The sequence below is a fragment of the Anarhichas minor genome, unplaced genomic scaffold (genome assembly GCF_050575085.1).
Source record: "Anarhichas minor isolate MPS153535 unplaced genomic scaffold, ASM5057508v1 ptg000003l, whole genome shotgun sequence".
NCBI classification, from domain to species: domain Eukaryota; kingdom Metazoa; phylum Chordata; class Actinopteri; order Perciformes; family Anarhichadidae; genus Anarhichas; species Anarhichas minor.
Window position 1 is genome coordinate 13,219,176 of NW_027466449.1, and position 27,046 is coordinate 13,246,221.

The 27,046-nt window shown below is 43.8% G+C and overlaps 1 protein-coding gene across 1 annotated transcript; it reads left to right on the plus strand.

Moving 5' to 3' along the window:
* Nucleotides 1-8,854: 8,854 nt before the first annotated feature.
* Nucleotides 8,855-26,243, plus strand: nol4la (nucleolar protein 4-like a). The gene is made up of 11 exons (XM_076091939.1): nucleotides 8,855-9,196; nucleotides 17,200-17,355; nucleotides 18,993-19,104; nucleotides 20,175-20,284; nucleotides 22,575-22,716; nucleotides 23,483-23,775; nucleotides 23,891-24,076; nucleotides 24,570-24,758; nucleotides 24,888-25,010; nucleotides 25,152-25,341; nucleotides 26,026-26,243. Exons 1-11 carry the CDS (start codon nucleotides 8,855-8,857, stop codon nucleotides 26,241-26,243), a joined length of 2,061 nt encoding a protein of 686 aa, XP_075948054.1.
* The last annotated feature ends 803 nt before the right edge of the window (nucleotides 26,244-27,046 follow it).

Sequence of the window (27,046 nt, forward strand, 5' to 3'; positions counted from 1 at the left end):
CTATACAGGGATATTTTACAACGCCCGCCAAAATAGACCCAACAAATAGAATATTTACTCTTGTTCGAGAAACGTTCCCTATAAGCCACAAAGCCCAACTGTTTCATGGAAATATTTTTGTCTTTATCTAAATGAGACTATATATTTGTGACGTGTTTTTCAACCTGAAGTAACTTATTTATTTTGGACCACTTGGGGGCAGCAGAGAAAAGCTGTAAACACGACACTGACATATCATCACCTTGTAAATTGACACGTGGTGAATTATTTAGCAAACAGTTGTTTATTTACACAGCCAGTTACTGAGCAACATTATCTTTCACGTGTAGTCGTGTTTGTGTCCACCATGATGAATGTATCTACTCTCCTTTAGCTCTGTTTTTTTATTTTTTTTAATCTCTCACAGCTGAGGAAAATATCTGTCTCATCAGCTGCGAAGTGCTCCACTATATTCTCCAACTAGTCGTTAAGTTTGTGTCTCGGTGGTTTATTAGAACAGTTTATCAAATAGCTGCCTGCTCCGTCTGGAAACAAAACAAAACAAGTCACCGAGAGAAGAACTGACAGTTATGCTTTAAATTGATTTAATTCAAGACTTGGATTCTGATCAGCAATAATACTGTGGAGAATTCACACTTATTGCAAACACCTGCTGTTTAGTGAATGGAATAACAATACTAGCAGAAAAGACAAGCTATTACATGCTTTCAACACTTATTACAGTATTATTTATTCAATATATCAACATATGTGAGGCTCTAAGGATAAAAAAGGTCTCAACTGAACCGCTTTTCGAGAGTGTCATGTGCAGAAAAGGACGAATAACAAGTGGTCTGAAACAAGGAAGAAAAGTCTGAAAAGGGGAAGAAACAACAGAGGCAAAGGTCAGCGGGAGCATTTAGGGGATAAGGCTTAAAGGACAGAGCCTGACAGGTGCAATCAGATGTGTCACAGCCGTGGCAAACTGGATGCGAGTGCAGCTGCAGGGGGGCCACTATAAGCAAGTCACCGCCAATCAGAGGGGTAGAATAAGAGCTGTAGAGTGTTTGGGCAGCAGGGAGTGTGTGTTTCTCTCCACAGTGAGCCCATTACAGCTGTCGAGAGTAGTATTGGCATGAACCAGGCCACAAACACAGGTGGCTCTGACAGATCCAAAGCACTTGAGAGGGAGTGGGCGATCAAGTACCTTCATGCAAAGCAACTATTTGTGAATGAACAGATCAGGTAAAGGGTCATGTTTGGGTTTACTCGTGATAGCAGTCAGCTTTCTGGAGACTTGGACTTGTTTATGGCTTGACTAGCAGACTTTGTTGCCACTTAACTTGTCCATTCCTGCCTGTTTAATAAGCAGATGTTTAGTCAGAGATAAAGCTTTAGCTATGAGAAGTGGTTAGGTCACCGGGGCCACAAATACAATCTCCCTTTGTGTGGCGGTAGCAGGCTTCCTCTGGGCCCCTCGAAGCCTCCCAGACCGCAGAGGAGTGTTCAAGTCGTGTTGGGCTGACTGACATGCAAAAAATACTAAGGTTCTGTGCATTAACTTTGTCTTCAATATATTTACATTTTTGTATAACACTCTTATAGTAAACAAAATAATCACCAGATGACATCAGCTGGATACACACTTCAGGAGCTTGTATCCTTTTTTATATTTTAGTGGATTGCAATTTTATTTGGGAGCATGCATATGATCCATTTAAAATGAGATAGGTCTACTGTAAATTATTTAATAAAGGTCACATGATCAGATCCTCTATCACCTGAGTTGAACAGCCTTCATACTATAACACTGCAGATAATGTATAAAAGAAAATGTCTGTCAAATAGCTGGTTTGCTAAACTGTCGAATTTCATCATTGATCAACGAGGAGGGAACAGAGAACACGTTCTTTAAGAAGTGAAAACCTCTAATAACGGCGAGGTGCAGTATATATCAGTTTCAATTGCATTCCAAGGTTGGAAATTTGTGCACTAAATGTAGAAGAGAGATACAAACTGTACCCATCACGTCCAATATTCACTCTCTTTTAGGTTTGTTTTTGGTCTCTACCAACTCCTGATGTAAACATCTGGCTCTTTAGCTGCTAAATGCTCCACTTTGTTCACCATTTAGTCTCTAACTCTGTCTGTCTGCTGTTCAGCGCTGAGCAGGTATAGTGTACAGCGGGTTTGAATAGCTTTTTATACTGAACACAACGACACTGCAGAGTTGTGGGTCGGACAAATAAACAATGATCTTAACACCACTGGGCTATGAGGCTCTGCAGAGCAGATTGAGATAATAATTCCCTGTAGTGTGAGTGATTCCTTTTTATATTGTCAACTGATAACCTGTTATTGTACAACTATTGATCATGATGCTTTAATATCAACACACACACACACACACACACACACACACACACACACACACACACACACACACACACACACACACACACACACACACACACACACACACACACACACACACACACACACACACACACACACACACACACAGAGTTTAATGGCTGCTCTTTGGCTCCTCTCCTTGTAGCGTGTGCTCATTAACACTCCCTCATGGATTTACAAAGAAAATGATGGTGAAAGAAGGGCTCCGTCTCCGTCTCCATCAGCTCACACTAATCCAGTGTCAATCCAGTGCATGTGGGGAGTGAACGAGCACACACACTTTGGAGGAGAGGGGTCTGCAGTGAGCCAGAACTGTGGCCCTTATCTCCCTGTCATTGTCCCGCCCTCCTCCTCCTCTTCCTCCTCCCCCCCCTCTGCGCTCCCCCCCCCCCTCTCTCCTCATGATTAACCAGACTCATCGCCCTCTATGGTCCGTCGTTTCCTGTTACTTAGTTACCAGTTGCCATGATTTGCCTGGGCCGCTTGTGTTTCCATGGCGACTGTGCCCATTCTGTCGTCTCCTGGCTCGCCTCTTGGCTGTGCTGTCCCGATGGCCTGTAGCCACCTCGGGCCCTGACCCACAGCTCCCTGCCTCCCCTGCCTCCCCTTCCTCCCTGCCTCATGGTCCCATAAGTCTGTCAGTGTGTGTTCATGTCGCACTGCAGCCCCTCACCACGCCAGACATGGTAAATGCAACTTCTAGGCCGGTTGGTGTTGTGGCTGACTGAGCAGACAAAGAGAGAGAGAGAGAGTTGACATAATAGATAATAAATATGCAGTCTGCTTGCTCTCCCTCTCTCTTTACCACAGCTACATCTCACCACACATCAAACCTCAGTGTATGAAGAGAGCAGACCACTCTCAGGCTTTTCTGAGAGGGAGAGTTCACCCAAATCAAATAAAGAACAAAAAACAACCTAAAAGTCTTAAATGTTTTTTACTTATTCAACAGAACTCTTTAGGTTTACTATGTAATCGTAAAAAATCACATTTCTATCTCCATTATGCCTTACTGAAAATCTACACCAAGCTTATGTGTGTTTTAATTTAGCCTGTTGAGGATTGAATTAATTATGCCTCATACAATTAGGGATTCTGTTTCAACACAACAGTTTGGGTTCAATTTATTGTTCACAATAAAAATATAGAACCATTTTTTCACAGTCAGATTGCAATAAAATAACTGCGGTACCAAAACATTAAGAAAAAGAAGTAAAACATCCAATATTCATATTTAACCAGAAGAATACATAACGTTTAATAATCACATTTGAAAAGAAATTTGTCATGTAAGAGTTGAATATATTGTTATATTGTGCTTCATATGTTGTATGTGTGTATGTATCTCACACAGCTATAAAACATCTTCTGAACTGAAAGCTAAATAGATAAATCAATTTTTATATTTCATTCTCTAATTTTGATCATTTTTATTTCTTGTGTAAATTAGTCTCAAATATAGTTTAATTTGTCTTATTGTCAGCTTATCAGTCATGTGTGAATGTGTGAATGGCACTAACCGTAGGAAAGATGTTGTACAAATTCAGTTTGACTGACTCATTGATTACAATGGATGTGAATGAAAAACATTGGAAAATGATATTTAAAAAGCAGCATCTCTGTCCAGAAACCAAAGATAATCCACAGAAAACTATTTAGTTTTCAAATTAAGAAATATAACCATTAAAACTATTGAGATTTGTGAATACATCCAATAACAATGACAATTTGAAAAGACATTTTAGTCTTTAAAATGTCACTTTTCAATACTATGAACATCAAAAATTACAATGATATTAAAAATGAAATAAAATAATAATAATTCAATTCACTTAAATAAATGTAATAACCAAAAGGACTTTTTTCATGACTGGATCATAAATGGTAAACGGGAAAATATTTTTTTATGGGATTTGGGTGAACCTTTAACCTACATAAAGACATATAATAACATCCATATATTATTCATTTATTAACATGTAACACGTTTTATAACACAGACATCATGAAGTTAACTGAAAAGAAAATGTATGGAAGTGATGTTGTGGTCTTGTGTCGGACAGGTCCGCTTCAGGATGGGTGACACAAAGGAGGTGCAGTTTTCAGCTTCACCAACAGGAGGCAGTAGTGATCAAATTGTCACTTATACTTAATGACACTGTGAGATCAACATGGGGCTGAGGAGGGTGAGTTTGTCACCCTAACTGAGGCTGATTCACCATCACTGCCTGGCTCTCATGCTCTTATTCAGTCTCACAGTTCTGTGTCACTGTCTGTCTCTCTGTTCACTCGGTACGTCTCCCTTTAAACTCTGTTTGGGTGGTTTCGCCTCCTCGAAGACATACTTTGTTTGTTTACACTATTTTCTCTTTACTGATTCCTGCAGGCGTCATCTTTGTTAGCAGTGTAATTACCCCCCGAGGGAATGTTTTTGAGTGTGGCTGGGTGAGTGATACCTTTAGTGATGGAAATGAACTTAACTCAACAAGAATTGATGAACTTGCGTTTTGTGCAACTTGATACACCTACTCCACTTTTTTTCTAGTGCCTAATATTGAACTTCATATCGGTGCTTTGCAGATTAAGGTGTCACATACAAAACCTATGAAAGACATTATTTTGATAAAACTACCAAACAACGTATAAAGTTAAAAAATCTACTCATAGATGACAGTTTCAACATTAAAATGCTGCATACATGTCAATGGATCTGCACAATACATGTGTCATAGTATTTTATAATGCAATAGAAGTAGGATACTTACAGTACTTACAGTAAAGTACGAGTAAAAATATTTCTATATCCTCAGTGGTAAATGCAGGATAACCACCGCTTCACCTGGCTTTATCTTAAATAAGATGCTGGAAGTATCAAAAAGCTGTAATCTGGTAGAATAGATATCCACACACTTAAATCTATGCAGAGAACACTTATATCCTCAGTGGTAACAACAAGCAAATATTTGGAGTCAATGAAACATTAACGTCTAGAATCTAACAGGATCTAAATAATCCTGAAATATAATACGCGTGTATACTTATAACAATGTAACTCTCTCAAAGAGGTAATTTTGCATGAATACTTTTACTTTTAATACTTTAATTTGACACTGAATAAGAAATGTTACCTATAACAGACTGTTTTATTACTACTCCTACTTGAATGGGTACTCCAACAATTTAGTATTATACTTCCATAAAGTAGATCATACAAGAGACTCCATGAGCACTGAATCCTACATTTCCCATAATGCAACTCAATAGTTTCTTCCATTAGTCTCTCCTGTGATGATGTAGTGACCAATAGATTTACGCTATGACCACCATGTTCAATTATTTCAATTTTATTTCTGAAACAAGGGGTGGCAGAAATACGTCCTCCCACTTCACAACTCTATTTACTCAGACTTTAGAAAGTTCTCACCAGAGCAAGAAGACACCATACTGTTTGCTCAGGCTGGGTAGCACTATTATGACTTGTAAAACCAGTGGAATGCCCCTTTAATCAAAGGACTTGAATACCTTGTCCACCACTACTTGCACACTAGAACTTGCAACGGTTGGTTTCCAGCTAATCCAGACGTGAGTGGTGGTGCAGGTCAGAGTGTCAGCAGCTGGATGTAAAGCTGCTGTCATCAGGCTTGTCTCTGAGTGAGGGGTTTCATTTTGGAGAGTGGGGTATCTCAGTTCGAGACAGGCCTCGCTGTGGCCCTCCAGGACAGGAGTTGTCCACCTCACGGTGAAAGGAAAGTGCTCAGTGGGGGACTGTGAGCGTAATTACAGCAGTTTTGCCTCATTAAGAGTGAGGAGGCGTGACCCTGCCTACAGGTCTGACAGCTGAAACGCATGGATGACGGCGCTGAGCGATGATCTCAGGGATCGGTGCATTTCAGGAGAGCAATCTGAATCCTGTTGTATGTGTGTATGTTTTGTGCAGTGGTGGAAGACGTATTTAGATCCTATACTCGAGTTAAGTAGTGATACTACCATGCAAAAATACTCAGTAAGTTTAAGCCCTGCATTCAAAATGTTATCTTGGTACAAATCAGCTCAATGTTTGGAAATAATCAAAAGTTTACTCATTAGGCAGAAAATAGCCTCTGTGAGTGTTCTATGTTGTCGCTCAGTGATTCTCAACCTGGGGGTCGGGATCCCTATAGGGGTCCAAGAATGAATCCAAGGGGCCACCAAATGATCAAAGGGATATTTAAAAAAAAAAAATGTGTTACAGAAATGTTTACATTTCTTTTCTGTTATCGAATGCGTGTTTTTCTTGAACAATACAGGATACGTTCAGCTCCTCTGCCTCTGAAAGTCCTTTCAATATGACAAAGCCAAGAATGAGAAATCCCCTAGGTTATTATTATTATCTATATTACTGTTGTGTTATTTACCAAAACTAAAATGAGGTTTATTGTTGTACAAAACGGTGTGTATGACTTGAAGACCTGCAAACAATCTGCTACAAATATTGAGTATAAAAATATTGAGTTTAAAAAGAACTTCAGGAGATTATAACAGTTCAAAACCACATTTTAGTTTGGGTAAATAACCCAACTGTAAGAAAAAAAGATAACACTAAAACTGGGTCAAAACAATCATTGTCTCTGGTGGTTTTCTAACCATGCTGGGTAACCCAATGTTGCCTTGGTGCTTGATCCAAATTGGGGTGATCATATTAAGTTCACGATGAGTCAATAATAAACATGGCTTCATTTTAAGAGGTCACAAGCCAGAAGTTGTCTTTTGTTTTTTTGTCTTTTTGCAATGACAACAAATGGCGGATTCCCTTTAAAATAAGAGCCGTGTTGAGATGTTTCCTCCCCTGAGGGATGGATGGGGGACCCCTGGAGCTCATCCTGCATGCAGGCCTGTCCTGAGAGAAGACACATAACAAAACCAAATGATGAAATTAAATGAAATCGCATGCAAAGGAACACACACAGACACATACGCGCACACACACACACACGCACACACGCACACACACACACACACACACACGTGTGTTCAGTCGATCCGTTTGTCGTTCAGTCGGGGTGGGGCATTTTTTTTGTCCAGCCTGCCGTTGTCTGAGTCAGGATGGAGAGATGAGGATGGGGCATCCCACTCACCCTCTGCATGGCCGGAGACACTGCTGCTGTCATGGCAACAGCAGCAGTCACCACCGCCAGCATGGGCCTATAATGCACAGGCCAGGAGGAGTCACACACACACACATTAAGAGCACGACACACACACACACAGGACACAAATCCAGATCCGAAATGTTTGTCGGTTCTTCATGAGTGAAAGTAAAATGATTATTTTGTTAAAAATGCATTTATTTATTTTCTATTGGGATAGATGTTGCAATAAAGACCTTCTCAAGAGAAACTTACTTTATCTCAAATTATTGGGTAACAGTATGTGCACCAAAGCACACAAATCTTCTATAAGTAGGCCTGAATAAAGAAAACTGTTATATGTGGACATTGTCTTTTAAAGATCATTTTTGTGTTTTTTAGAGGAAGTTTGCGTAATGACTGTATCTAACCCACTTTTTATTTATCTACACATCTTTGGCCGCCTGTATCTGCAAAAAAAGTGTTTCCTATTTGAAAGGAAATTGTGAAATCAATGTTTTCTAGCATATTCTTCAGATAGCAAATGTTTTCTGCCCCCACCCTCCCTCACCTTCCACGTCTCCAAATCGGACATTTTCTCCCTGCGTTTGGGCAACATCACGCTATTTGTAAACCGCTGGCTTTGCCGCAAATTAAGCCAGTCACCAGTGCAACGCAGATATGACTGTGTTTTATTTACGGGATAGAAAGAGCCCACAGTGCAAACGCGATTCACATTCAAACAGGTGTGAGGAGTAGAAACAATCCCAGGTGGCTCATGCTGATCGGATATGTGGCCATAGGAGCACATTGTGTGCATCTCTGCGCTTTTTTTTCTTTTTTAAGGGTTGAGCAACCCGCATCCGAGAATAGTGTTGGCTGTTGAAAAAGTAGGTCGATAGGAACTGAGAGCGACGTTTGTTTCCACGCTTTCGTCTGTGCTCTTTGTTGTTTAGCGAGGACTGTGGTTTTTTTTTTTCACATCCTACCATTTAGCGGAGAGCGTTTTACGCACAGGTGGGAGATACCCGCTCAGCGTACTGTAGGACAGCCCCCCTCTCTGCTCCTCAGCGGATGATGTGAGGAAGTGACATTTTTCACCGCTGCGGTTCGGGACAGCACTGCTCCGCTGCAAACAGGTGTGCTGCCGTTCGGGTCACTTTTGCTAGGAAACAACAGAGAGGCAGCGTCCCAAACCCGGAACCAAGCCTCCTTCACACGGGACAGGGGAGACCAGAGGAGGAGGATCAACCCGGTCAAGTCTTTATTAGCCTGGGCTGTTTGAACGGGTTCAGACGGAGAGAGCGAGAGAGAGAGCGAGAGAGAGAGAGAGAGCGCGCGCAAGAGAGAGAGAGATGGCAACGAAAAAGGCGTGCGTGGATGCGCCCAAAAGGAGCCGGAGTCCGGTCGTGTTGGAGGCGGAGATGTTCAGTGAATTTCAGGACTGGTGTCTCCGGACATATGGAGACTCCGGTAAAACAAAGACCGTCACCCGGCGAAAATATAACAAAATCATGCAGACACTGTTGCAGAACGAGGAGTCGGATGGCGTGTATATCGACAACAGCCACATCAACGCCAAATTCAAATTCTGGGTGAAGTCTAAAGGATTTCAGGTCGGGACCAACGTGTTGGGAGAGCACAACAAGAAGGGAGCTCCGGGGAAACCCGTTCTATATGTCCCGGTCAAGACAACGGTAAAGTGTGTGTGTGTGTGTGTGTGTGTGTGTGTACGCGTGTGTGTGTTTGACAGAGAGAGAACGTGCGTGTACACGCGCACTGATGTCCCATTGCCGCCTATAAGTTATCATTATATCAGGCTGCACACATGCACCTGTCACATGAAATAAAATTACAACTTATAATCTTTTGTCGTCCCGGCTCGCCCTCGTCTTTCTTGATAAAGCTTCACTTTGTCCACATCCCAACCAGAACAGCCCTGCTCTCATCCCTTGCTGCCATAGCAACGCCGGTGCCTTCTGGCAATTGCAATTGTAAAAGGTAGTATCGGCTATCATGCATAGCCTACATCTCACCGGCGAGGTTGAAGTCCTGTCAGCGGCACGCTCCTGGGTGCCAAAGCGCGAGATAATTGACTATTGACAGCATTTAGTTTGAACCGTGCTGTTCAGGTTCTCGTGCAGTCCGATGTGGTGATTCTGTGCGTGCGCGCGGGCGCGTGGATGCAACGGCATGTTCGTGGGTCGGGTAGCCCATGTCAGGGTACTCCAGTGTGTGATGGACTACAGGGCACGAACGTCGACTAAGATAATGTCTGATTCACCTTTCTGTTGTGCGCTCAGCAGGTTTGATTGTAAGCGATTCATCAAATGACACGCGCCCTCACTGTCCCATCTGAACCGAGCAAACCGAACTGTGTCGCGTGCGTCGCCAATATTAGTTAGAGAGAACAAAGATGGGGCACCACTCAATACTCAAATATCTGTCTTTTTCATAAAAATGTGACTGCGTGGCAAACAGCCTCAGTGTTTGCACCCCACTTCTCATTGTCCTGGGCAGGATGCGGATCGGCTCGCAGGCACTCGTTGCTTTGGCAACACCTGTGTAGACCAGGATAGTCTGCCTCTGCCGCATTTTTTATTGTACATTAAGACATTAAGCCACCATAAGCCCGTTTAAGTCTGTTTCCAAAAGAAACATTTTAAAATTAATTCGATGGAGTGTGGTAGCTGTGCGTAATTGGTGACCACGTGAGGGGCTGTGGCGGAAACAAAAGGGTCTGATTGGGACTGATAGCGACATACGCCCACAGTTGGTTCTCAGACTATACTTCTACGTGTCTCTGGATGACGGGGTGAGATATTTATGCATTACTGGCGCTGCAGGTGTGTTCAGGGGTTAAATCACACATTCCTCTTTTAGATAAACATGAACATGGTGAACTGTCAGCAGTGCCCCATTAGCTCTCTTTGTGCATGCGCACACACACGCCATATCTCTGTATGGTGTTTGGGCCTGCTGTTCCTGAAAGGAGAGAACCACCATTTTAAATAAGCGTCTTCAGGGAATAATCTCCCCCCCACCCGCCCTGCTGGGACAAAGTCTCTCTGGACCTCACAGAGCAGAAACACATTTTCTGGTAACAAGTGTTGGCCCCGATTACACTGAATGCTTTGATTTGGTTTGAATAGCACTGATCCCTCCACAGGTGTTATACCTGTGTGAATGTACAATTTAGATTAAGGCCAACTGCCTTCACAAAACTCCTCTAATCTCCACTCAATATTATGTTTCCCTCTGGGCAAGAGGGCAGGTGTGATCTGTCTCTGCAGGTGCAGATGGGGCCTGTTGATTAGCTTTTGTCTGTGGCTCGTGTCATTTCTTGTCTATAGTCTTATGTGTCCTCTTGTCCAATATATATTCTAGCATCCCCCACGTGAGCCTGTTTTCTCTGTGAGTGAGGCCCATCCAATATGAAATAGTTCTCCGAGGTCTGTTCAAACCATTGGGGAGGCTAAGAAAGTCGTGCAGAAAAAGTGTAGCTGACTGTTTATTGGAGAGGAGTGCACACTCTTCAGTTATTATCATAAGGAAGGGTAAATCATCCCCCTGACTCAGCTCCACTTGAGAAATTCAAACAACAAACATCAGCCAACACAAGCTGCTTCTAATGATGAGTCAGAGGCAACAAATCCACCTATTAAAATGCATTTGACTGTATTAGAAAGCAGAGTTTTTCATTCACTCTTCGTCGGCTTTATAAATAGGCCGTCCTGGGCCAGTGGAAAAGTGACACACGAGCAGACGCACACACGCACACACACACAATGGTCACTGGCTCCTCGTACGGCTGCAGGGCCGGGGGCGTGTCTCTGGAGCTCCAGCATTGGTAGCCCTGCTGCAGCTGCTCCCAGGGTGTGCCAAGTTTCTGTATGGGGGCAGGCATGGGGCTAAATGACAGGAGGCTGGGTGGGGGTAGGGATGACGGTGGCTGATGTGCAGACAGAGAAGGTCTCTTCTTCTGATGCATACAAGGCTGCTTCAGTGTGTGACGGGACAGAAAGGCAGGCCACAGTATAGCACACACTCAGTGTAGATGCCTTCCTTTTGAAGCCCGACACAGAATCGCCTTCTTTCTGTATTTTCTCTGTTCATCTCTGTCCTCCCAGCTCGTGCTGTCTGCACAACTCAGTGCCCAGAGAATCCAGCAGCCCTCAGTGTGGAGATGTTCCCTCGTTTAGCTCCCATTATGTCTTGATTAGAGGACGCCACAGAGGAGGAGGGGAACGGGACCAGGAGCAGACACAGAGATGTCTGAGCACACATACTTTATCGAGACGAGGGGAGTCAGAGTGCAGCCACTTTTCAAAAGAGACGTTTAAACGCCCCGTGCGTTTCCTTTTTCGGCCGACATGAGCATTGTACTGACAATTTTGAAGTACTGCGAGCTGTTGCTTTTTGTTGCCATGCCAACTGAAATCTGTAAATATCTTTGTTCGTCGACACAACAAGGTTTGGTGGACATGCTCACACACACACACACACACACACACACACACACACACACACACACACACACACACACACACACACACACACACACACACACACACACACACACACACACACACACACACACACACGTACGTAACAGTTTAGAAACACTTCACATGATGCTCAAAAGTTAAAGTTTAAGCATGCTTTGTGGCCAAATATGGATATATTCAACATCAGCCTGTGAAACGCTTTATATTTTAACTTGTTGGTCCAAAACATTTATTACAATCTATCAGACAAAAAACAAATAAGTGTCCTAAAGCTAAAACGATTAACAGTCGCTCAGAAAATTAATTGGCAACTATAGGGCTGCAACTAGCAATTTATTATCCAGCTGTCAATTATTTTCTCATTTTAGTCTATAAGATGTTAGAATACAGTGAACACATGTCCATAACAGTTTGTCAAAGCTCAAGGTGATGCTTTCAGTCCAAAGATATTCAATATAACTATCATATAAGACAAGAGATAACCGATATATTGACACGTTAAGAAGCCAGAAGCAGAGGAATTTATAAAAAGAATAGCTCAAAATAATCAATTGTTTATCAAAATGGTTGCAGATTATTTTCTGTCTATCAACTCAATAATAATAATAATGATAATTAGCATTCAGACATTTTTTTCAAGCAAATTACAAAAAAATTCCGGTTTCAGCTTCTCAATCGTGATTTGCTGCTTTCTTTGTTATGTGATAGTGAAGTGAATATCTTTGAGGTTTGATCATAAAGGATGCCGCCTCAATCTGGGAGGTTATGATCTGACATTCTATCAACAAAATGATTCATCGATTAATTGAGAAAATAATCAGCCTCAAAGTGACAGGACAGGATGAAATGAAACAGGATTGCCACAGAAAGAGGTTTTCTGAAAAAAGGATTTAATAATGCTATCAATTTACAAAATAAAGGTTTGTCTTGGGACGTCCTCTCCTCGTGTAGAAATCAGAAACCACTATTCCTAATCTGTGTCTTGGAAAATCGTCCCTAAATGTTTGTGCTTCGCCGTCAGACGCGAGGAACATCGTCATTATTATCTGATTAATTAGTCCACGTTTCCCCTGAGAGGCCCTCTTTTGTGGAAGGGCCACAGAGTCAAAAGAATACTGGCCTTATTATTCAAGAGCATTTGCATTTATGCTATTTTAAAATCTCCGGTGCTTTTGTCTCGTCCGTCTCTGGCAGCGCTTATTAGGGGCAACACATGGGCTCACACTCGTGGATTGAAACGGCAAATGCTCACCACCCCAAACAAGAATAGTTGTTCTAGCCGCAGATGGATTGAGCAGAATTTACATTTGAGTCAAACTGAGATTCATAAAGACGAGACTTTATGTCCATGTTGTGTTCAGACGTTATGCTACAGTGACTTACTGTAAATGGGTGATGGAAACTGTACTGCACGTATGTGGTAGTTTGAGTGTGTGCTCGTACAAAGAGGGGGTCGCTGATCGCATGCTCTGTGTTTCCTCCCTTCAGCACCCTCTCTGTTGCCATGGAGAGACCGTTCTTTGCTTTCCCATAGGAGGAGAAATTAACACCATTTTTAACTGGCCCGGGGGCCTCCCCCCCTGTGTGGGAGATAGTCTGAGTTCTGCTCCACACACACACACACACACACACACACACACACACACACACACACACACACACACACACACACACGCACAGACTCTTTAAGACGGCAATAATCTTCCTACCACACCACTACTGTCATTTTTAATACCTTTGCCAGGCCAACATTTAACGAAGTGGGACAGTATGATAATAGCCTTAAAATGGACTCTGTGATGATGTATGTGCGAGTCATTTGCATACCATTTTGAGTCAGCGGCTGGAACGTCAACAGTGCTAGTCTGCCGGCGCTGGTGGGACTGTCTGTGTCTCCGGCTCGCTGGGATATTGTGGATGTCAGTCAGTCAAATAATGTTCATCATGGATGCAGCCCGGAGAGGAACACGCACGCACATGCACACACACGCACACACACACACACACAGATAGATGGGCGTCGGACATGAGGGGTAGAGCACCTAATGTGGATTTAATGACAGCGCTTCATGGATTTAGAAAAGAGAGGAGGATGACGAGGGTGAAAAGAAAATAAATATTTGGGGACGGGTTTTATTAAATATTTGGGGAACTTTGGAGGTAATAGTTTCTTTTATCTTAGTTTTCCTGTCATCTGAATCTTTATCTTGCACATTGAGCGCACACACACACACACACACACACACACACACACACATGCACACACACACACACACACAGAAGAAAAAAGGATTGTACCATTTACATGTCCATTAGCCGTCACAGAGGGGGAGATAGGGCTGTAAAAGATGACCTGTTGTCACATTGGCAGTGAGATAATCTGAGTCATGAGTGGTGTTGACACAGCCATCTTTACTCTCTACTTGCCGAGTACACACACACACACACACACACACACACACACACACACACACACACACATACACAGAAAGTACCTGAACACACATCACTCCTGCTGCTGCAACTTAAGCTACTTATTGTGCAGCCACCCTACAAAATAAAACACCCTCCTCATTTTTTGCTTGACTTTCAAAGTTAAAGCAAAATTTCTGCCTTTGACATTTTTGCACTCATTCACCCGTGAATTAAATTCCTTGTGTGGTGCATCTCTTCTATCTTTGCCGGCCTGTCTTTGTGACCCAGCTGCTTCCCGTGAACCTCCCCTCCTCCTCCTCCATCACCTCCTCCTCCTGACCTGCCTGTGTGCAGGACTGCTCCTCTTTCCCCTCTCTGCTACAGTGTGTGTGTGTGTGTGTGTGTGTGCGTGTGTGTGTGACTGCCAGCGGGGGTGGGGGCAGCCGACTCAACCCCTCCAGTCTCCTAGCAACAGAGCGGTTTGGTGCGGGACGGGGAGAGAGCGAGCAGGGGATGGGGGCTGGTTGTACAGTGGCATGGGGAGAGCAAAGTCCTACGGGATTAGAAAGACTGAGAGAAGGAGAAGTAGGAGGTCGAGGAGTTTTGCGGTGTTGTTGGCGATTAGGGATGCTGACATGTCTCCTTTGCTCCATAAAAATGGCTCGCTGCTGAGGAGACCAAATATCTACAGCGCTGTTCAACAGCTGTTCTCCTCTGAGATGCTTCAGCTACAAGCTCTGCCCGGTAGACATGTGCTGCACTTAAACACACACCACGCTCACGAATGCACACACACACTCAAAGCATGTCGTGTTTTGTTTGAGGTGAATGTTTAACTCTCTGTTGACTTGTGTTTGGAAACTTAAGAGCTTATCGAAGCAGAGGAGTCCGAGCAGACCTTCAGGTGGATTTACAGTCAAAGAAATGCAGCTTCGCCTGCAACTTCACTCACTATGTTGATAATCTATCAATCGTTTGAGTCGTTTTTCAAGCAAAAATGTGAAACATTCCTTAGTTACAGACATTTCATGGCTTTTCTCTGTTTTGCATCACTTTAAACTGAATATTTGTGTTTTTTGACTGTCTGCCGCACTGAAAATACATTTGAAGATGTCACCTTGGGCTTTAGGAAATGGTGAAGGGCACTTTATAGCCCAAACGATTCTCAAGAAAGAAATTGACAATGAAAATAATAGTTACAGCCTGACACAAAGCAGACTTCAGCAGAATTAACTGAGCTAACTAAGGTGTAACACCAGTGGGCGGCAATATAATGTATGTGTGTGTTGAGTACATTCCCAGCAGAATATCCGGCGTGTGTATGTCGGATATTTGTTGGGGTAGAATTCAGTGGAGGATGCAGCAGCGATGTGGGTACACTGCACACCCCACAGTTGTATGAGATTATCTAAATCCAGCGTGAATGGACCTGACACCATTGTCCCAGCAGCAGCAGCAGCAGCAGCGGCGGTGGTGGTGGTGGCGGTGATGTCACCGGGGGAATGATGATGATACCTCCAAGTGCGATAGATTACAGCTGTGATGATGAGGTGGAGGGTTGCTATCATTTCATTTATTATCATTACATTTAGCCCATGCTGACAGGGGAGAGTGCTAGAAAGAACGAGGGAGAGAGGGCCGGATTAAAACAAACCCGCTCTGTGAGCTGGTTTTAGTTGCCATGGCAACGATCATTACCTCGCACTTGGGAGAGCAGGAGCAAGAAAGAGGACGAGGAGGAGGAGGGGGGGGGGGGGGGGAAAGAAAGAGAGAAAGAAAGAAAGACGGGACGGAGAGGTATAGGGGATGAAGACATGGAGGAGAGACGGGAGGGAGGACGCAGTTGGGTGAAAACGTGAAAAATGAAATGTCAATCCCAGGAAGTGTGCAGAAATGTAAGGAGAGGACGGGGACAGAAGTGTGATTCCTCAATGCCGAGGGGACAACTTTTTGAACTCCGGACCCTCCTCTCACTCAAACAAGAAAAGATCACTCCCCACCTAGAACCCAATCTCCAGAAAATGTCAGAGCTTGTCTCATATCTGCGTGGAAGAGGTGCACTAAAAAAAACAAGTGAAGAAATGCCCCAAACCATTATTGTTTTTCATCTTATGCTTGCTGGGACCCTTTAAAAACACCAGCAGGTGCATAATATTAAGATAAGATCTGGTGGAAAATGCAAAGTGTTTGTCAGGATCGAGGGGATGCAAGAGTTACTTGGAGAAAAAGATGGAGGCAGAAAGGAGAAGAAGAGCCCCATGTGGTGCTGCGGATGGAGGCTGTTGTCCTGGCGATCCCACTTCTATTGCGTGTCACATGACCCTTTGCCCAGCACACCTGCCCGAGAGAAATCAGTGGCAGTTTCTATGGTGACAGGGTCAGCAGTATGGGAGGCGGGATGCCTGCCAGAGGTTGTGGTAGGAGGGACTGTTAGTCTTGTACAGTGTCGGTGGTGTTATTTTTAAACATTGCAGAGATGAGGTGATGGCTGCCGACCCAGCCGGGCCGAGACTTCTCCACCCGGGAGAGACTTTCAAAGACAGAATGACTAGTGGACAAAACAAGACAGGTTGTTCCAGTGCTGATTAGGACACCTTGTGCAGATCTGTAACCACCTGACCCATGACTCATGTGACTCAAAGATCCTGCACACATCACGTGGATGCAGGAAGCTCCACTTGCAGCTATAATACATGATATAAATGATACACACATGTCATCTCTGCAAGCCCGAGGCGGGACATTAAACTGAACTCCATTGTCTGTCTGTGTTTTAGTGCTCGGATGGGAATTCGGCCCAAGACAACTCCTCTCTGAAGCGTGTAGCTGTGGTGGAAGACTTCTTCGACATCATCTATGCCATGCATGTGGAGATGGGCGCCGACCCGGGAAGAGCACCCAAACATGCAGGCCAAAAGAAGACCTACAAAGCGGTGGGTAAATCCAACCAGGTACCTGCAGGGTGCAGCTAACCCTGCTAGCACTGCTCATAGCAAAGCAAAAGGAAAGATTGTCTGCACACTGACACTTGTAAACTCCCCCAAAAACATTTTTTTGTTAGACTTTTTTGTTGGTCTTTGCCAGAAAAACATCCATGTGAACAATAAACAGTCAATACTGTGTTTGGCTTACAGACACAGAAGGCTAATAGTCTACAGCCATGCTAACAGCTCAGTGACGCTGTATGTAAGGGCAGTGGGGCTTTGAGCTAAATGCTAATGTCAGCATGATAACATGCTCGCAGTGACAATCAACGTTTCGATAGATATGTTTATGTTTTATAGATATTCTATAGTCAGTTTTTTTGTTACTGATGCTGTTTGTCTGACAAAGACTTTGCATCAATAAAAACATTGTTTGGAAGCGTTCAAATTACAGCGTGCAGACAACAGCTCCTTTTCCTTTGTGTAAAAAGTGTCCCACAGCTGGAGTTAGCTAAAGCCAGCGTTCTTTCAGTGAGGCCAACCTTCTGGTGCCTGGCTAAAGACACGTTAAATTTAGACCTCAAAAAAAAAAAAAGTCTTCTTGTCTGTGAAAGACAATAGGCTATATGTCTCAGCTCTGGCAACATAATGTATAACATCAAGAGTTACCAATGGAACAAGTAACTACCGATACCAGAAAAAAAAAAGTACTTATGGTGCTCAAGAGTTTAATGGTGCCTCATGATTGATGTCTCGAGAACAAAGGCAGTCAGAAATATGAGTTTATGTTGCAAACGGAGGTGTGGTTTCTGGTGGCGTCCTGACAGAACTAGGGGCTTTGTATGCAGCTCTTGTTGCAGCATTGTGGGGGGTTTTAGCAGGACTCTGGTACCACCCCTCAGGATTGGAAAAAAAATAATCATAGAGCCTCTTCCTCTTGCCCTGTAGAGAGGTCCTGTCACGTCTCATAGAGTGTACCCTTTTGAGGAGGCAGCATCACTGGGGCAGGGCATAATATGGAACTGTCACTGTGGCCTTCTGGGAGGTGCACGCTCCTCTGGGTGGCCTTTCCCTCTCAGCTGCCTCAAGGGGCCGGGAGGGTAGGGGTGGGGCCATGAGGGTAGAGGTGGGGGGGGGGGCGGCAAAGGGAACGGGGAGCTGTGGCAGTGGTGATGGTGGGCCGGTGGGGGTGGGCACCCCTGCTGCCTCTCCATGGTCACGTGAAGGTCGCATTTTACAGGGAAACGCCAGAGGGGGTGAAGAGGGGAGGGTGGCATAGCAGTGGAGACAAACAGAGAAGGAAGGCTGAGCATGAGAAAGAGGTGTAGATATGAGTCGACTGCACCTGAGAGAGCAGGAAGAGAAAGATGACTAACACTGATTGTTTAGATTATCAAAGCAGAAATACGCACAGCTGGAATTAGGCCACTCGAAGGCACGAAAAAATGCCTAAAGGCAGAAATCCTCCTCATGCCACATCCAGATGACACATTATCACTGACCCTAAACTTTCACACATGCACAGTACAAAAAAAAAGAACCAAATAAAACCGCTGCACACACAGTTTGAGTTCACAGCCTGAGCCATGACTGCTGCCATTTTTGTTGCTATAACCCAGTCTCCTCTGCTCGCTCCCCCGGCACAGATAGCAGAGACCTACGCCTTCCTGCCCAGAGAGGCGGTGACTCGGTTCCTAATGAGCTGTGGAGAGTGTCAGAAGAGGATGCACATCAACCCGAGCACTGCAGAGTTCAAAGGTAATGGCACACATCTGACCTGTGGAGGGCTCGCTAATTCTGGAGACATCATTAACTGATATGGTATTTTTGAGATCAACCTTTAAGAGCGTAAAGCTCAGATCCTTTGACATACTGACATGGAAAAGGGGTTAATTACAATGCTGTAATGCATGCTGGGATGGTAGAAACCAATCAGGCTTCTACTGCAACAGCCAGACATTAACGATTTTGTGAAATAATTTTATCATAAGATTCATAGAAATGTTTATTTGGTTAATCACACAAGATAAAGGTGAGTTCTCTATTGTCCTGTCACACACTAAATATGAGCTGATGTGATTTTAGGTATTTTTTTACGCGGAAGAGTTTTGATATCGAACCTTCATTAATAAAACATATTGTGTATATATCCATCACGGGCATGCTGTAACAAAGACCCAAGAGGACCACATCTCTGGGATTGTATATACCGACTAAAATGATCACAGAGTCCCTCTAGTGGCCGGTGTGGAGACTGCAGACAGCTCTCAGACACTTTGTTTGATGTTTTAAAATCATAGAAAAAAGATGCTCCTTATAACTCCACAACTTGCCTGAGAATAATCACATTTTTGAGTTTCCTTCAGTATCAAAATAATCCAATAATAGTTGTATGTATATCCATAGGTACATTTCAAACAGGACCTGCATGGTAACAGTTAATTCGGCAAACATTCATTTGTGCCAATTTAAAGCATGGGGGTGATTTTAGTTTTAATTGTAAAAGTAACCAAAGACGTTAGATAAATGTAGTGGAGTGAAAAGTACAATATTTATATTGACTGTAGAGGAGTAGAAATATAAAGTAGCATAAAAAGGAAATTCTCAAGTAAAGTACCTCAAAATTGTACTTGAACAAAGTATTGGAATACATGTTGGCTACTTAGTTACTTTCCACAGATCCAAAGTCCAGAACATTTTAGATTTACTGAGGAATAGTTCTAACTTGATTCATCGTCCTGCATCTATGTTTTTTAGATATCAAATGATCAAAAAAGTTTGATTCTATTTTTTTGTAATTTGTGTGTTTTTTTACTCTCCATTGTCAGAAAATGACAGACCCACCTCGCTGGTCCCGGACCTCATTGATTACAACATGCCTCTCACTGCCACCTACCTGAAACAAATGAAGCTGCAATGTATGACAGCCACTGAAAGGGTAAGTTCCTTTTTTTCTGCAAAAGGGCACAGATACATGTGTCCTGATGGATTGATCAGAAAATCAATCACTGTTAACATCTCCTTTTCACCATGTTTGTATTTGTATTGATTTGCACAAATCCTCGTGGTTTTAGTCTAATGGAGGCTGTGGGGAGAAACACTTAGTGCAAGCAGAATAACACATCCGTCCTCTAAACTTTTAAGTCAATATTAAACATTCAAAGCAGTACTCCTGCTGGGGGGAGGAGCTCAGTGGGAAATAAGGATTAGTAAATCATCTGCATGACGTCATGGGTGAGACCACTCCCATGTGTGGCTGTGACAGAAACACTCAGAAACCACTGTCACTAAAGTGCAGAGAGCGCTGCTTGATGATGATAATGTAGAACCTCACTCGCGCATAATTAGGATTATCCGGAACAATGACCTAGACTGTGATTTGCGGGTGAGTACAAATTAACAAATGCTCAGAGTGTTGGTCACATCTGTGTGCAGACTGAGAATGATCAGGGCCAATAATTTAATAATTAACCACCCCAGAGGGTTATCTCAAGTGTTGTAGGAGACTTGTAGTGATTTGTTCCATATCTCTTCACAGAACAGTTCAAAGCAGCAGTTGGTTTAAAATGCAGCAGGTTTCTTCTGTTGACAAAAGCAGATCAGTGGAGAATTTGAGAGTGTGTACCTAGTGTGCTGCCAACTGTTTGCTTGTTGTTTTGCAGAACTTCGGTGATTGTTAAAGTACAACTCCGCCTTTCTCTTTGACATATGGTAAAGAAACAAATTACATATGGTGACAAAAACATGCCATATATCTATCCTTCTCAACCAAACATTCTCACTGTTACATAACTCAGTGTGACCATTTAGATTAGATACACGCATAGTTATAAAATCACCACTAAAATAGGCTCTGCAACTAGTGATTGTTGGTCCGAAAAACATCAGAAACAGAAGTACCAATCAAAATATAATCTCCAGATTGCTTCTTCTGTCCATGCATTATTATTATACTTTCAGCTGCATCAACTTCTTATGATGTATCTTATGGTGTGTTTGTACATTTCTTCTACCAACGTCTAGTAAGTTTATTCTATAAGTAAATTCTTTGCTAACTCTTTTTGATAATGAACCCTTTCAGAAGTAAATCCCCAGACTTCATGAATTATATACTTTCCTAAAGCGCAGACATTAATGATGCTTGAAACGACGTAATTAAAGACTCCCTCTCGTGTCTCTGTCTCTCTCCCTTTAATGCTACGTTGCTCACTTGGTACCTAATGGAGTTGTCACAGAGCATTTCGGTCCTCCTCAAAACCTTTACAGAGGGACAGATGCATGTTCCAAAGAGTTGAGTGCTATTTGTCTGCTCGTGTGGCAGGAATGAGACGGTCGAGATGATATTTCCGGTCTGTTCTCATCACACAGTCGTAGTTTTGCTCCCTTTTCTGCCAGCTGACAGAAGAGAGGTCACTCATTTGTGTCAGCATGATGTGAACTGGCTGCTTGTTGCTCTGAAATGTGCTCATGGCTGTTAAGCAGGTATATATTTTCTGTAGTTTGGAGCCAAAGCTTTTGAATAGTTTGTGAGATTATTCCGCTGTCCTTTGCTAATCCTTACCCTCGTGGTTTACTCATATTTGTGTTACGCTACAACAAGCATCCTTAGGGTCTCTACGTGACAGAGTTAAAAATAGCAGCGCTCTAAGAAACATAACAGGGAGCCTCCTGCATTTCTTTCTGAGCCAGACTTTGGCACGTTCTAAGATTTATATCAACAAAACGTCACGACGGGTTTGTACATTGAAAGCATTATTGGTGGTGTTTGTTCCTCCTGAAGCTGTTGCGATGCAGTGATGGGGGACTAGATTCACGGTCTAAATGCAAAGCTCAGCCGAAGCTGATCATCCCTATGACATAGCTCAGTGGAAGCATAAAGAGGGAATTTCATGCTAAAAACACAGGAATGTATCCACTTCATTTGTGCTTTAAAATGGACTGTGGATTTTATCCCCCATCAACAATATTAACATATTGAAGGGATTTCTTTTGAGGCTTGTCTGGACAGTAGGATCAATTGCACCAATAGTAACTGCCGGTATTGCTTTAGAATAAACTAAAAGTGTGAACCTAAGATGCAAAAAGACACAGTGAAAGTTTCTTCTTCTTCTTCTCCGTCTCTTTATCTCTACGGGACAAATGGGAAACTTAACGATATTTCTCCTGACACTCGGGTTCACATCCAGGTTTCCCTCCTCGTCTCACAGTCTCTGCCTTTCTACCCTCAGGATGACAGTTCGGTGAGCAGCGAGGACATGAACGGCGTTGAGCCGACCTGGGTCGCAGCTGAGCCGCCACCAGTGCCTGAGCCCAGTCCACCTAACGGAGAGAGAGTCAGCAACCCGGCAGCCCTCATTAAAGAAGAGGATGGTAAAACATCGCTAACTGTAGACATCTTGTACTGGTTGTTACTGGTTTGATGTGTTTTTATCTGTTTTTGCTTCTTTTTAGTTGTATTTACATCTGGAATCTAAATGTTTATTCTCTACATGCGAAGATTGAGGATACATAGGAAACAGCTCGCCTTGTTCTTAGTGCACTAATCCACATAAATCCACTCTTACAGGGGGTGGGACACCACCGCATCCCCAATCCATTGTGCACACCTCTCTCTCAGGGTACAAGGCTTAGAGAAGTAGGACAAAGGCCAACATTGACCTTTACAGATCAGGCACCACTATAGAAAAAACATTGAAATATAGAATGACTGTCCTTGTGAACATAGGTGCGCATGTGACGCATGTAGAAATCATCACAATAAAACCAGTACATGGCCATAATGTGGGTTAAAAAGCTGTAATTTGCACTCACCAGGAAGTGAAGGCTCCCTTCCCCCATCAGCCCCTCCTCATTCTCATTTATTTTTCTCTTTGCTGTTAGAACTCAGAAGAATCCCCTCTTCTCCCCTAACTTTTATTTATCTTGACAGTTGACCCCAATACCCACTTCCCCAACAGTTTCAGAAAGCACAACATGAGGCAGGATGTCCCATCCCCCTGTAGTCACCCACCCACTCTGTTGTTATCCAAGACAAAAATAATGCCTATTGTAGTAAACAAACCCACATGAATGCAAAATGATGACAAGCATCCGCACAGCTCATCTCTGTATCTTCTGTTGCCTCCCCTTCTGCCAGATGACGTCTCCTCGGAGAGCGGCAGTGCCAACGGGCTGCCGGCCCTGACCTCCCCTGAGGCGCTGGCTGTGGGTGGGAACCCCCCAGATGGTGGGGCCCCTTACGGGGAGGTGACAGAGAACGGGCTGAGCGCTCCCCTGGACTTCAGCACCACCTCGCCCTCGTCCACCTCTGAGGATCAGCAGCCGGTCAATCTGAGCGACAGACTGCTGCCGGCGGGGAGCTCGCCACCAAACTCTTACCCCGCAGACCCCAACAGGAAGTACCCCATCAAAACAGAGTACACCAACAAGGTACGAACAGAAACGTGACTTCATCCTACTCGTGAGGAGCCAACCTGGGAAAGCGCAGCTCGTGAGTCTGTATGATCTGTAATAATCTTTTTGGTGTATTTCTGTGTGTTTTCAGTCCCCTCCTTACAGCTCAGGGAGCTATGACTCTGTGAAAACTGAACTGAGCATGAGCGCTGAGGACTTGACCTCTGGTCGGGCACAGATAATTGACGACGACGATGACGATCATGACGACCACGATGACAGTGACAGGATCAACGACGCCGAGGGTATGGACCCTGAGAGACTCAAAGCCTTCAATGTAAGTAACCCGTCTAAATGGCGAGAATGCAAATCAGTCCTATTGAATATCACCCAGCCTTGCTGAACTATTGTTATTATGCGTATATTGTACTTTGAAATATTAAAAAAATCTCATATCCTGACTTCATATAGGCACATACTCAATGCTGCCTATTTATTCTGTGAAAAACACCATCAGTGCATTTCTGAGTCTAATGGAAACGAATACAGTAGAGTTGCAGAAATGCAACCATGAGTGAATAAGCAAACACTCTGAATATGAGCAATGATTCAATTTCCACTGCTCCTGTTTTCATCACCTCCCCCTCCCTCTTTATCCTCTCTTCCTCCACTCTACTTCTGATGCTCCCCCATCCCCTGCCTTCCCTTTCCTCTCCTCTCTTTTGTTTTCGACTCTCACACCCCTCTCTCTCTCCACCCGGCTCCCCCCACTCCATTTTTCTGCTCTATATCCCCTCTCACCCCTCCCCCACTCTCTCTGTCTCTGTCAGATGTTTGTGCGTCTGTTCGTGGATGAGAATCTGGACCGCATGGTGCCCATCTCCAAACAGCCCAAGGAGAAGATCCAAGCCATCATCGAGTCCTGTAGCCGCCAGTTCCCAGAGTTTCAGGAGCGCTCCCGCAAGCGCATCCGCACCTACCTCAAATCTTGCCGCCGTATGAAAAAGGGTGGTTTTGAGGTACAAAGTGCCTCCAGCTAAAATGTATTAATTAAATTGGTATTAATCCAACATGCAATCATGAATCCCAATAAGTCCAGTGTTTCACATTTCATAATGTGCAAAAATCTTGCTGACCCCTTCTGGCAGATACGACCAACACCTCCTCACCTCACCTCTGCCATGGCTGAGAACATCCTCGCTGCTGCCTGTGACAACGAAACCCGAAACGCTGCCAAGAGGATGCGGCTCGATGTCTACCAAGCGGTAAATGTCTTGGCAGTTGGTGTTTGTGAATTTGCCCAGCAGGGATTTTGGGAATGTGCTAGGATGGCTATGCATCATTAACGGCAAACTGCACAACACAAACTACAATATCCTCCCCCAAAACTGAAAACATTTAATTTCTCACAGGATGAACCTGCCTCTGTTGACAAGACCAACTCGAGGGACTCGGCCTCTGTGGCCCCGTCAGGGTTCACCATCTCCAGCGCAGCTTTTGCCCAAGACCAGCTCTACACCAACGGAGGCCTCAACTACAACCTGCGGGGATACGGGACAGTCGGCAGCAACCAGCAGAACTCTGGTGCTGCACACACCAACGGTGAGGAGCTTTTTGCAACCAAACAATGAGGCTTGAAGAAGAATTATTAATGCTATTTAGAAAGAAAGGATATTCACCACATTGCTCCTTTTAATAAAGGGTTGGTTCATGCAACTTACAACAACGCAAACATTCTAATTTAAGTCTCCACCTCAGAGATTCCACTTTTATATGATTGCTGCCTTCAAATTTAACCCGAGAGCTCGTGGTTACCACACGGGAAGTCACAATATGCTTGACGTTTAAGTGTTTAAGTCGTAAGAACACCGCTGCTAGGCAAGGGCAACATGGACGCCAAAAGCCACCAAGGATAACAATTTAACAAGCTAGTGAGTGGGTAATGTTATGCAGGAAAAACAAAGGCATAATGAAAAGATGACGCCATTGGAATATCGACATTTTCCTCAGACAAATATAATTATGAATAAAACTCTATACGACTAAAATTACAATATATCAATCAAGTCAGCGTGCACGAGTCTCCTTTTCGTTGAGATATTGAGCTCCTCGTTGATGCATCTCTGAAATACTAGAATTTTTGTTCGGCTACGTTCAGGGTATTTAATTTATACCTCGACATAATGAAATTTCTCAGGTTCCTGGCCCTTTTTTCATGTCATGTGGTGTATCTCCTATATTGCATGTTTTAAAAAAAATATTTAACCATCACAATTGTGTCTGCAGGTCCCACAGATCTGAGTATGAAGTCAGTCGGCCCAAACTCCACCTCCTCCAGCTCCAACAGTCACGGTCAGGGAGGCGGCGGTGGTGGAGCTTCGGCTCAGCTCAGCCCTCCGGAGGTCACGGCGGTGAGGCAGCTCATCGCAGGATACCGGGAGTCCGCAGCCTTCCTGCTCCGCTCAGCGGACGAGCTGGAGAACCTGATCCTGCAGCAGAACTGAGTCCGAGCCAAACCTTCTCACAGCCTGTCCATCTATGTCGCCCTCGGTCACACATCTCTGGGCAGACGTTCATACAAAGACACAAATGTATACGAGTGATACTGCAGCGCACAGTGGGTCCAGTAGGTACGGTACCTTTACTTATTCCCACGTGTTTATGTGTTTGGACGGGCCAGAACATATCACAGGCTGACAAATGTTTATTTATGCATTTGGTTCACTTTGACCTTAGTGCCCTGTTATCTGTAGCCATTCATCCCATTCAGTTCATTTTAAACCCTTCAACCTCCATTTGTCTCAGGAAGCGATGATCTATGTGAAAGAGTTATCTTCATTGGTGCACAGGGGAGAACCAGAACCTTAAATTAGCTGTGACCATGACGCCACATTGGCTCGTTTATGCAGATGTTTGGCCAAATTACAAGTTAAATGGCAGCGATTTAGTATCATTACCTTCTTTCTATTTTTACACAAATATAAAACATGTGGCATGATCTGATTGGGTCGTCTGAATCGAGTCATTTCTCGACGATAATTCTCTCCAAATTCACTTTTGTCTCATGGCAAGTTTGGAGTATTGCTTTCTGAAAGTCTGCAGATAAATCGCTGCTAAATCCACTGACCTCAACAGCTACTAAAGGACGGGCTGACTTAAATATACGCAAAAAAGCAAAGAAACAGGACAGTGTTCGACAGTTTTGACCTGAAAAGTTCGACCAACAGATCCGTCAAAGCTATACCTCGGTCCTGCTCTGGTGGAGTGGTTTCCAGAATCTTAGACATGATGGTTACTAAGAGAGAAA

Coding starts and splice junctions, on each gene's coding strand:
- nol4la (XM_076091939.1), top strand. CDS start 8,855: ATGGCAACGAAAAAGGCGTGCGTGGATGCGCCCAAAAGGAGCCGGAGT. Junction 20,285..22,574: donor GTATGACAGCCACTGAAAGG/GTAAGTTCCTTT, acceptor TTCTACCCTCAG/GATGACAGTTCGGTGAGCAG. Junction 24,759..24,887: donor TGAAAAAGGGTGGTTTTGAG/GTACAAAGTGCC, acceptor CCCTTCTGGCAG/ATACGACCAACACCTCCTCA.